The following is a 12928-nucleotide window of genomic DNA, read 5'->3' as shown; positions in this document are numbered from 1 at the left end:
GTGGCCCATTGGAAATCCCCTACTCTGCGTTCCTCCTTGTTCACTGATTTTGTCCAGTTCCCCCTCTAATCAACATTTGCTCTACTTCCTTACGCTTCCACTGGAAGTGCTGGGCTCCCGGATTGCCACACATGTGCATTTCCTTGGCTTCTCAAGTCTGTGCTGTAGAGGGCTGGACAGTATTTCTGCCGTGTCCAGAGTTTTGGATCCTCGCCCCTCGCTTCATTTTGATGATGACTTCTAATGTTCTTAGAGTCACATGTTATGCATTCCACATTCAAATCATTAATAATGTTAGCAGCTGATTATTCAGAATTTCAGGCCATATGGGCACATGACGGCCCCCAAACCTTTACTCAATCAAAGTCAATACATGTGGCTTTACTTTGAGGAGGCGGCTCTTCCCAAGCTGTGTTCTGAGTGCTTTCCACCCTCAGAGGGCATCTCCCAGCTCTGTACCAGACGATGTGTGGTTGCTAGTGCTGAGGTTTACACTAGGAACTTTTTCAAAAGTACATTTCCAGCATCTTTTTTTCCGTCTGGCTTAGGCTGGAAGTTCTGCTAATACGTAGCTCACCATGGTTCACCTGACTTCTTTCTAAACATTGATGGCATAGCTTCCAATATCCCTGCTATTGCAGAGGGACAAACTGGCAGGTGGGTTGTAATTATACATATTCTCTGCCCTGCTACTTTTGCATCTACTCAAACTGATGCGACTCAGGTGTCAGAAACAGGACTTTTATCATATTGCCTAATTCTATTATCTTTTTGTTTGAAGATTTTAGTGTTGAACTTCCTTCCATTTTTCTCCTGAGTGTTCGCCACATCTCGGAAAATGAACAAGACATCAATCTTTTGAATTCACCTGGTGATCGTCCCAGGGCCTCTTCTTTGGAGTACGTCACTGGCATCGGGTGGCTTGGGTGGTTTATGTCTGTTTTTCTTGAGGTGGGGGGTGTGCTGTGGTTCCTCAGCATTGTGGGGTTTGAACAGTGGGGTCATGTGGAGGTGGTGGGCGCTGTCTAGTGAGATGAGAGAGGGTTCATTTGAGCTGGGAAACACATGGTGTTGAAGTGGAGAAAAGAGAAGAGAGGTGGGTAGGGGACAAATTAAGGGAGAAGAAAGGAGAGAATAAAATAAGTAATTATAGTAGTAATAAGGGACTGTCTGGATTGGTCAACAGATTTGTAAAAATCATGGGAAAATGCATTTAAGAGGAAAAATCAGGAAATCAGAAACAGTAAGTTTCATGGAAGTATATTTCATGAGGAAAGAGGGACAGTTCAGGAAGAGATGATGGGTGGATGTGCAGGGGGAAAAGAAGAGGCAAGAGAGAGAAAAGACAGTATGGCTCCAGTGCAGATGCTCGAGTTCTGTTGCTATAGCAGTGTGAAGGTGGGCATGTCTGTACACCCAGGGCAGGGGTGGAGGGGGCAGGGGGGGCAGGGGGGTGGGACCTTGCTTGGGTGGGTGTCCTGGAATCTACAGGCCTGCCTGTTTTTGCCAGGTGGGAATGCACATTATCAGGTGGGTGGGGAGGCATCCTAAGAAGACAGAGAATGAGGAAATGGGAGAAAACAAAGAAAATAATAAACAGAACAGAAATACAGAACTTATGGAAACAAAAGATAAACTAAAACTGCCTTGTGGTGACGGGGATTCCTGCTTCTTTGGTTGTGTTATTGTGTGAACATGTGTGCTTCATGGGGAAGGTGGGGCACTTGGGAGAGGCCGGCGCTGGAAAACAAAGTAGAAAAGAAGATGGCAGAGAAATGGTGAAAAGTGAAGCTGGGTACTGATTATGGCTGCACCAGGCTGCCCACCCAATCCGCTACCCACCAGGGCCCCCAGAGCCCCATGAAGTCAGAGATTTTGCTGGCTGGTTTGCCTCAGGGGGTGGCAAAAGTGGGTTGTGCCAAGGAGGAGCAGTGTTCACGAAGCTGCTCTCGCTGCTGGTCCAGGGGAAGGGGGTCTGTGGCAGGCGTTGCTGCTCTGGCCTAGAAGAAACTGGTCTACTTAGCTTTCACATTGAATCTCTGCCTGCCAGGAAGTGCAGGCTATCACGCTGAGCGGACCTTTGCCAAAGTTACTGCTGGTTTGCTGGCAGCCACACTCCCCCTGTGCTAGTATGTGAGAATCACACTGTCCCCCACTGACGTTTTAATGGTGAATTTTCACAAGTAGATGACCCAGACGTCGTCCTGACATGGCTCTGTGTAGAACAGGACCTCCAGCATTTCAGTTCACAGCTAAACATATTAACCATTTGCGCAATCCAAGGACTCTATCAACTTCCAGATTAGTCAATACTAGATAAAGAGAGACTTAATAGATAGATGAGAGAAAGAGAGAGATCAAAATCGACTTATTTTAAGGAATTTTCTCATGAGTTAATGGGGGCCATGAGTGTACTATCCAAATGGCCGGAGGCTGGTTATAAACGCCAACACTCGTGAGTCAGAATCCAGGAGGCCGGAAGTTGCAGACTGGCAGAAGAAAAGAGAGTTTATTTCGCACACCCTTGAGAATGAATTCCTTCTTCTGGAAATCTCAGTGTTAGCTCTCAAGGTAGATGAAGTTCAACTACATTATGGAAGCTTGTGGCTGTTGGGCGTTAGAGGAAGTTCTGACTGATAACAGGCCTACACCCAACGGACGGACAGAAGCGCTGCTCCTTGCAAGGAAGTGAGCAACCAAATTTAAAATAAACACAAAAGCTCATCAAGAGCGTCTCCACTGTGCCTAGTGGAAGGCACATGCTTCTGAATTTTCTGAGTCTAGTCTTGCTTTTGTGAGCCCTGGTGGTGTGGTGGATTAAGAATCCCACTGCTGACCACAACACCAGCTCAAAATCACTAGTTGGTCATCGGAGAAGGATGCGGCTTTCGACTGTTGTAAAAACTGACAGTTTGGGTATGACAAAACAATGATAATTTATGAATTACCAAGGGTTCATAAGTGGGTGGTGTGGGGAAGGAGGGGCAAAAGTGAGAAGCAGCTACCAAGGGCTCAAGTAGAAAGGAAGTGTTTTGAGAATGATGATGACAACATGTGTACAGATGTGCTTGACCCAATGGATGGAGGTGTGGATTGTGATGAGTTGTATGAGGCCCCAATAAAATGGTTGAAAAAAGTCGGCAGTCTTGGAAAGGAACAGGGCAGTTCTACTGTGACCTACAGAGTAGCTACGCGTCAAACTCAACTTGATGGCAGTGACGTTTTTTCACTTTATATATTTTTAATAACTGTGAGAAATGCGACATTATTCCCTGGCAGAGGCAGGCAAATATGTCTGCAGAAGCTCAATTGATGGAACTTTCCCAAATGTAGAAGGCAATTTTGTCTTCATTTGCAATTCCCTTAATATTCCTGTGGTATAAATAGTTCTCTGCTTTGGGATTCTCCTCTAAAGTAGGTGTAACATTAGCCTAATTCCTTCATTAACAATGAGTGTGTAGAATCCTTTACCAGTGTGCATTGCATATTGTTATGACAGTCATAATTCGATCCTCCTTTGAAAATGTTTAAGGCGGTGTAGACGGTGGTGGGCAGTGAGCAGGCCTCCGACTTGACGAGACTGGCCGGTAGACCCAAGGACAGCTCTGCGTGTCTTGATTGTTTCCAAACTCGCCGCTCATGAGATCGCCCATCTTGCTCATCATAAAAGCAGCTAAAAAAGTAAAAACACGTAAAGCTAACTCCATACGCTGCATTAATTTCTTGAGTTGCCTTGAATCAAATATCTAGGTTCCCAAACTATGCGGTGTTTCATAGAGGAAATTAGAGATCCCATTTACCTCCTGGACTCTCCTCCGCTCATTTTCACTCTGGTCTGTTCTGGAGGACTTGGAAAAGCTGTCTTGCCATAATTTAGAAAACTAGTCCTCCTACGGTCTTTCCGTGGGGTGCAGCTTGGCAGGAACAATGTCAATAGAGAGCCTGCAGTTCTGTCTTCCTAAGAGGAGAACGAGGTTCCAGTACAGAAGCGACACTGTGTCTTCTCCACATCGAGGCGATATAGGTGTCACTGTGTTCTCCTCCGTCTGCTGAAAGGAGCCTCTGAAGAGAGGCTCACGTAGCACCACAAATGGTTCTCATGTTGAGTTTCATGCCACTCAAGTTAACTCGTGTGTGCAGGGATTCTACTGCAGCCGCCGCTCTGACTAGTGGAGTGAGGATGCTCAAGTTCAGAGAGCAGTGCTTTTCAATAGAATGTCTACCATTACCTGCTAGTTCAAGAACACACAGAATCAGGATACCCTAGTAGGTTTTCTAGTGGAGAATTTTAACTGTCTGCATATTGGAGAAGCATTCAGAAAACAGAGCCTGTAGGCAGGTAACATTTTCACAGTCTTTCTCTGTTTTGACTCTTTCAGCTGTACTTTCCCCAACATTCCTGGATACAATGCCCATTATGAAAAACACAGCTATGAATTAGAACACACCTGTTGGTATTAAAAAGACTGATTCCAGACAAGCAAAACAATTTTGAATACGAGAGGGAATCCAGCTGTGCAGGGTGTGTAGCCAATGTGAACCATGACACGCAGTAATGAGGCCTTCGTCACTGGGTGGCCCTCTCCTGCTTCTCACACCATCCTCATCGCCACTCACGCTCCTTCCCCACACTCCTCCCCTCTGTGTGTGCTCTGCACATCAGTCACAGGGCTGGTTTTGCAAGTCAGATATGTATCATTTTTTAAATTAATCATTTTGGGGGGGAGCTCTTACAAATCTTATAACGATCCATCATCCAGTGGTATTAGCACACTTGTATATATGTTACATCACCATTTCCAAAACAATTTCTTTCTACTTGAGCCCTTGGTATCAGCTCCTCTTTTGTCCCCTTCCTCCCCCTGCCTCCCACCCTTGTGAATCCTTGATCACTTATATATTATTGTTGTTATTTCATGTCTTACACAAGCAATTTCACATTTTTGTGGAGAGCTGTGAGCAACAGCTTAGAGAGCTGTTAAGTGCCCTTAGAGAACACTGCCGGGACCATGGCAAAGTAAATCCAGGCACAGTGCTGAAGAGCACCCACATTTCCATGCAGGTGAGATGTGGGGTCAAAACCAAATCAATAGAAGCCCACTTGGGATCTAAAGCTGATTCTCAAAGAAAACACTCCTAGGTCTGTCATTAGACTGCCTTAGAAATAAGGAGTTATAAGAAATCATAAACACAGACACATCTCATCAGGAGAATGTAACCATAGTACAGCTGAATGACAAAGAGAATAAGAAAACATCAGCATTATTTATGTGTACGAACCATCGGTGCCACCAACTTTAATAACTTATCATCCACCAGAGATAGCCAAGGTCTAGGTAAGTAGTGGGGTAATTTATGTGTTTTCATGGTTTTCCTTCTTGACCAAACTCACTGCCATCAAGTCGATTCTGAATCATAATGTGACCCTCTCTCAGACTCGTGAATTTTAGTTGCCAACCTTACAGTTATCAGCCCAACTATTAACCCAGCACTCCACAGAAAAAATAAATTTAGTTCCGAATTTCCCTGTGACACAGCTCTCATAAATTTTAATATTTTATCTCACTGGATTTGCCACGTCTAGATAACTCATATTAGTAGAATCACACAACATTTGTGTTTTTGTATCTGACTGATTTAACTGAAGGGAGACCTGGAAATGCAGTGATTGCATGTTATGCTGTGATCAGAGGTTCAAACCCATCAGCCGCTCCAAAGGAGAAAGAAGAGTCTTTCAACTCTCATGAAGTGTTCCCATCTCAGAATCTCACAGGGCAGTGCTGCCTTGCCCTATAGGGATGCTGGGAGGTGATATTGACTCACTGACAGTGCATATAAGGTTCTCATATTCCATACGTAGAGGAGTGTATCAGAACTCCATTTCTCTTTGTGCTCAATTGTGTGTGTGTGTGTGTGTGTGTGTGTGTGTGTGTGTGTGACATATTGTGTTTACCCACTCATCTGTTCCTGGGCACTGGGTTTGTTTCTACCGTTTTGCTATTGTAAATATGTAAATAATGATGCAGCCAACTGTGTTGTGCAAGGAACTGTCAGCTTTGGATGAATACAAAGCGGGGAGATTCTGTGGCAATCCGATGTTTCCTTTTCAGAGGAACCACCAACCTGCTTTCCATGGAGGATGTGCCATTTTGCATTTCAACCAGCAATAAATGCGAATTTCTATATCTCCACATACTCACCAACACTGGTTATCTTCTATTTCCTGACATAGAACGCATGCCAAATATCAAATGGTGCTGTATTGAAGTTTTTGTTCCCATATCTCTATCAAATAATGACATCTATAGTCTTTCATGTGTTTCTTCAACTCACTATCTTTTACTATATAGTTTTCAGATAAAATGATGAGACTACAATGGAACAAAGAAGGTAACAGGTGACATTAGCTGACCTTGTATTAGTAAGAATGAGCGATACCATAGAATGTCAGGAATTCCAAAAAATAGACTATGTGCCCATTCGTTCAATGGTATTTCTAAAAAGAGCTACTGAGTGAACTGCAGATGTACTAGTGTGTCTGAAAGAACTTCAGCTCTGGACTGGAGATAGACATTTCATAGTGATCGATAGTGTCCTCTCAGGATAAGCTTCTATATTACCATGTCCGCCTGGTTGTTAGAGAAGCAAAACCAGTGACACTCACACATGCATAAAAAAGGGCCTTATACCAACCAGTGATTTTATAACAAGAAGGAATCTCAGCATGGTGCAACTCAAGTTCATGAGTCTGATGCTAGCCAGAGAGCTCTCTAGACCCACGGAGCTGTCAGTCAGGGACGTAAAAAGGTGCAGCAGAAAACAGAGAGATCACATGCCGATAAGTGCTGAGTCACATGGATCTAGAGTTGGTGGAAACAGGGCAAGATGTTGCAACTCCTTGGGGTAGGTGCCCCACATGGGGTTCCAACGAAGGCAGACATAGTGTGCAAGCGAGGAAGGAGGCAACGGAGCAGAGAGAGAGACAAGGGCCTAGTGTCTCTGGGTAAAAGTCACACACCCAGCTGATAACCATTGAAGATGAGTAGACAACAAGAGAAAAACTTCACTTAAAAAAAAAAGCTGGGGATTAGGGCATGGAGGGTGGGGAAACCTATCCAGAAGGTCAGCTTCCAAAGTCTTGCCTTTTTTTCCTCTTAAAACTACCTAAAATATGAAATTTTGTACTTTTATTTACATTTTATATTTCTGTACATAGTATTAGGGGTATGTCATATTTAATGATCTCAGATGACCAAACAAGCCTTTGTAGTGGTCCCTGTCCTGCTTCTGACTGTACTTGTGGTGTGACTGTGTTCATTATAATCTCAGAAGAGGAAAAGAAACAAAAAACTTTAAAACAAAACATCTGATTTTAAGCATTTCAGGAACTATTTTGTGTGTGGACTTACCTATACTAGAAGTAGTTGGTTTGTATGATATGGTTAAAAAAGCCAAAGATAAAATATTTCCCCCCAAAAAAAAGTCAAATACCCTAGGAGGTATCACCAGGCTACAACCTGATTTACTGGTTGGGTTCCACCCCTACATTTTCACACAGGTTCAAGTTGACATAAAATATAACCACCATGCTATCATCCTCTACTTTCTTGAGAAAATGTCTTTGAAAAGTGTAAGATAGTCAACAGGTGCCAGAGACCAAATCAGTCGAATTTGAGCAAACAGGCTTTATTGGGGAGAAAAACCCAGCCTGGGGGAAGGCCACGGTCCAAAGTGTCTGGACCGAGGAAGTCGCACTCCAGATTATAGGAGTGGTGTTTATATAGCCGGGGAACATGTGACTGGGCTGCCTTGGGTCCACATAAGGTAAAGTAGTCAGGGATTGGGAGCTACAGGTATTTCCGGGTTTCTGGAATGTAAGATGTCTTCCTGGTTCCGGGTTTATTGGTGCCAGGTGCAGAGCAGTGGGCTGAGAACTAAGCGGGTAGTGAGCCAAACAGGCCAAGAACAAAACAGGCCATGAGTAAAAGAAAGAAAAAAACTTGCAAATTTGCTGACAGGTTACATTAGGCAGCTCTGGTCAGTTCTGCAGGTGTGTGTGGGAGATTCAAGGTGACTTGCTGCTAGAAGCCGGCCTGGTATTGATCCAGCCATACATAAAGATGCTTTTGAACTGATTAGTCATTTTCTAAATAAAAGTCTTTCCAGTGATGGTTGATTCAGGAATGTTCACGGAAATGTCTATCATCCTCGCTTAGAGCAGTGCACCAGGGATACTTCAAAGAAAGTGAAGGCCATTTCCCATATCCCAGTTCATGGAGTCCGTTTGGATAAGTCAGGGGCGGGGACCTTCACCCTTCTCACTTTGAGTGCCAAGAATCAGATGCAGATGACCTATGACGAGCTAATGCTGCTCTTTAATGACTGCTTTCTGCAAAAGAAATTTAGCATCATCCACCACAGTGTCAAGAAAATGATTTTGCAAATAGAAAGTCTTTCTAAAGTAGAGCCCAGTAGCAAGAAGTCCTCCACCGATAAAGCAGAGTTTCTCCAACATCTTCCATAATTTGTCCGCTAGGAGATCATCATCTTTTGCCACTGACAGCAAATCTGGAGACTTCAAATTTGCCTTGAGTTCTTCTACTGACAAGTGCAAGTCCTTGGCTATATGTTCCAGAGATGCATCATCCAACCCAAAATAAGACCTATAGAAAGTTAAGGTCACCTCCAACTGCTCCACATCACTGTCACTGATGCATCCCATGACAGGAATCGTGGCAAGTGCTCCACACTGCAGGGCCTCCAGCCAGATCTTCTGCCTCAAATAATCCTTCCTCCGTTCAATGGCAGCATCCGTAACACAAGGAAGGCATTGCGTGAAGATGTGACGTTTATAAGCTGGAAGCTCCTCCAGAAGGGTGGTCTCCAGCTTTGGGAAATCGTAGTCAGACACTTCAAAACTGGAGATTAGAAAGACCCCAGCATCGTTCACACCAATGGCCCGCAGGTTACGCAAGCAGTCCTCTCGGATCATTTGTAGGGTTTTATCCTTACAGAAGTTCTTGGGTTGAGCTCTTCTTTGATTTTTTAAATCACTGTCCACCTTGGATCGGACAAAGTAGAAATTCTTCTTCATTTTTTTAATGACTGTGGCCAATTGTGAATCATATTCTTTAAAGCGTGTAGCACAAATGATAATAAAAAAGTCATACTCATTAAAGTTCACTTTCTTCAGATACTCCTGAGGCTGAAATTTAGTTGTTCCAATGCCAGGCAGGTCCCACAGTGTCACATTGGGGATCTTTGCATGACAATATGACTTTCTCTCCATCGTTGTCTCCACGACCCCACAGGCAGCTGCATCAAGATCTTCATGCCCAACACCTCTGAGGGCATTAATGAAACTAGATTTTCCTGACCCAGACTCACCTGTCACAGCAATATTCACTGCAGCATTCTCAATCTCTTTCATTGCAGCACTGATCACATTAGCTGTCCCTTGAACATCCCCTTTCTCAATATTTGATTTAATCAACTTGATCATTTCAGAAGAGAGCATTTGGCTTTCTATCTTGAAATCCTTAAAAAATTCCTCGACACTTGAAGCCCAAGTTTTATTCTTTGGATCAGCGGGTGTATTGGAGGATGACTGGCCCATTGTTGTGAGTAGTATAGGACACTAAAGAGAGGGAAGAAGAAGGAAATAAAATGTATTAGTGGATAAAGGAGTACCAATACCCATGTCAATTGATAGACAAAGCTTTCTATTCTTTTTGAATGCAAGTTTTGTCTGGAATCCTGGATTGATATAAAGTTTACATTGCTAAGGAAGCACTTTACCTTGGAATGCTCTCCTTGTTGAATAAACTCTCAGAGGATAGCGTCCGTTATATTTCAATCACACACACAATCTAGGCAGAAGCTCATGGCAAAACTTTGTCAAAACCCTGGAAACCATTAAAATGGTCACAAAAACTTAGCAAAGTATTGGAATAATAACAACAGCAAAGGGTCAAGTGTGTCACATGTTAGGGCAGCTTTGAACTTTCTGTGAGCTGCCCTTCGGCACCTCTTTGACTTGGCATGAGTCCCTGAAACCTTGGTATCCTTCAATCCTGGAAGCAAGCCTCATTTCTGTCACTGGAAGGGGACACCAAACATCATTCACAAATCAGAGTGTGTTTCTCTTCTGGCCTGTCTGGAGCTGTCTAAACAACTGAAAGAAATTTTCATTTCTGTTTGGCCATACTCAGAGCTTGCGTGCACCTGAGGGGAGAAGGACATTGCTGGAAGTCTGTACCCTCATGTAATCATTCAGAGCTAAAGACCGAAGTATCACCTAAACACCAAAAGGAGTATCAGAGAAAAGGACTCCTTCGGAAATTGAAGTCTTGAAACAGGTGTGTGGAGCATCTCACTGCTGTTCTTAGGTGCCTGCAGTTGGTTCCAACCCACAGCAACCCCATGTGCGATCAAACCCAACACTGCCGTCCTGCACCGCCCGCACCCTCCTGCCTGTGCTCAGCCCAAGATCACAGCTATGTGTCTAGTCCTCTTCTCGAGGGGCTTCTCTTCGGCCCCGCCCCTCCGCTTCCCCAGCATGATGGCCTTCTCCAGGGCCTGCTCTCTCCTGACCACATGCTAATGGGTATGAGGAGGCTTCAGAAAGATGGTGCCAAGGGAAGGGTGACCATTATTGGGAGCTCTGTGAGTGATTGCTGGGTTGGTGGACTGAGAGTCTGAGTAGGGGCTCTACAACGCACATTTGGTCCTTGCAGCCCCGCAGGGCTCTGTCCCAGTCCGTGGGATGACCGTTCCTGTGGCGCAGTTTTGCCCTGCCCTGACATCCACAACGCTCAGCTGCCACAGCTTGCGGCCTAACACCCCGACCACAGGAACCAGTACCACTTGCGTCATTGTCCTACCCGCGATTCATGGGTGTGGTGCAAGCTGCAGCCCTGCCCAAGTCGCCAGCAGAATCTGAGTGGCCCAGGGATCGAGCTGGCGGCATCTTCACAGCCCACGCTGCTAGGAGACCACAGACCACGACTGTGGAGCAACATGCCCGCCTACAGCCCCACCAGAAACAGCCTGAGAAGACCGCAGATCCAGCTACCCACGCTGTTTGTGTCATCTGAGAGACATGTCTGCCGACAACTCTGGACTCTGCCCACACTGCTTACAAGGCCTTAGCAGCCCATAGATCTGGACAACCAGGTCTTAGCGGCCCAAGCCTCTGGCGCTGCCCAGGACTTGCATCTGCACTGAGTTCTGCCCCTCAGCCAGCACTGCCTGTGCACCTTAAATGGACCATGGCTAGAGGACCTAGCCAGGGCAGACTGAGCCAACCACACAGCTGGTGTAGCCAGCAATTTGACACTGCGTCTCACTCCAACCGACCCACTTGGGGCACTCACACCACCTTGCACACAGCCCAGGCCTCGCCAGAACAAAATGTAGAGCTCCTCTTGCCACACATGGACCCAGCCAGCACTGTCCCCAGCCCTGTATGCAGCACATAACGTACCAGCTCCAGAACCAACAACATCTCATGCAGACAACAACCCACATCAGCAGCCACAACAAGAAAGCAAGAGAAACAGATCGTAATGTCTGAAGAGATCTGAACCTAATGACATACATAAAAGAAGCATTCTGTGATGCTCACCTTCCCAACATGATTGCTGAAGACAAAGCGGGTGCATAAGTAAATGTGGTGAATAAAGCTGATGGTGCCTGGCTGTCAAAAGATATAGCATCTGGGGTCTTAAAGGCTTGAAGATAAATAAGTGCCCCTAATGAAATTAAAAGACTAATTACACAGTACTATGAAGGACTGTACTCCAATGAATTCAACAACTTGGAAGAAAAGGACAGATACCTGGAAAAACAAACCTTCCCCAAATTGTCTTATACGGGCATCAAGAACTTGAACATACCCATAACAAAAGGAGAAATATAAGGTTATCAAGGTTATGAAGGAACTATCAACTTAAAAACGACAACAGCAACAAAACCCTGCCCAGATGGCTTCACAGGAGAATTCTACCAAGCATTCAGGGAAGAGCTGACACCAATTCTACACAAACTCTTCCAGAACAAACAAAGGACAGTAAACTTACAAACACGGTCTATGAAGCTAGTTCAACATTGATACCAAAGCCAGGCAAGGATCCCACAAGAATAGAGAACTACAGGCCGATATCTCTAATGAACTTAGATGCAAAATACCTTAGCAAAATCTCGGCCAAAATAATGCAAAAGTATATGAAAAAGTAATCCATCATAACCAAGTGGGACTCATACCAGAGATGCAGGGATTACTCAACATCCGAAAAGTCATCATTGTTCATGGCAACATATATACAAGTGAGCTGAATGCAACTGAATGATGGATTGTTATAAGATTTGTAAGAGTCCCCCAATAAACTAACTAATAAAAAAGAAAAGAAAATCCATCACCATTAGCCATCACATTGACAAGAAAAAGGATAAGAAACACATGATAAAATCAATAAATGCAAAAAAAGGATTTGACAACATCCAATGCCCATTTCTAATTGAGACACTCAAGAAGATAGAATCAGAAGGAAATTACTTCCATTGAAAGTAAAAGGAAATAGAGGAAAGAACTAAGAGGCAAAGGGCACTTATACAGGTCTAAATATAGGCATGTACATATGTAAATGTATTTATATATAACAATAGGGAAATGGATATATGTAAATATATTTATATGTCAAGTATTAAGTTAGCAGATGGACATTGGCCTCTACTCAAGTATTGCCCCAATGCAAGAAGACTTTGTTCTAATAACCTGGTACGCCGTGATGCTTACCTTCCCAACATGAATGCTGAAGACAAAATGGGTGCATCAGCAAATGTGGTGAAGAAAGCTGATGGTGCCTGGCCATCAAAAGGTATAATGCCTGGGGTCTTAAAGGCTTGAAGATAAACAAGCAGCCATCTA

General features: G+C 44.4%; 1 protein-coding gene across 1 annotated transcript in view; it reads right to left on the bottom strand.

Annotated features, from left to right (window-relative positions):
• Positions 1–7851: 7851 nt before the first annotated feature.
• Positions 7852–12928, bottom strand: part of LOC115873523 (T-cell-specific guanine nucleotide triphosphate-binding protein 2-like) — a 12491-nt gene continuing 7414 nt past the window's right edge. Inside the window, exon 2 of the mRNA XM_030888744.2 lies at positions 7852–9637. Coding sequence (XP_030744604.1) covers positions 8363–9616 — 1254 coding nt within the window. The 5' untranslated portion in view covers positions 9617–9637 and the 3' untranslated portion in view covers positions 7852–8362. The remainder of the gene's footprint in view (positions 9638–12928) is intronic.

The sequence above is a fragment of the Echinops telfairi genome, unplaced genomic scaffold, assembly GCF_000313985.2.
Source record: "Echinops telfairi isolate 266 unplaced genomic scaffold, ASM31398v2 ScPeMD7_7469;HRSCAF=8507_0, whole genome shotgun sequence".
In the NCBI taxonomy this organism is placed as follows: domain Eukaryota; kingdom Metazoa; phylum Chordata; class Mammalia; order Afrosoricida; family Tenrecidae; genus Echinops; species Echinops telfairi.
Note: the sequence above shows the minus strand (reverse complement) of the source record. Positions and strands in the feature narration are given on the sequence as shown.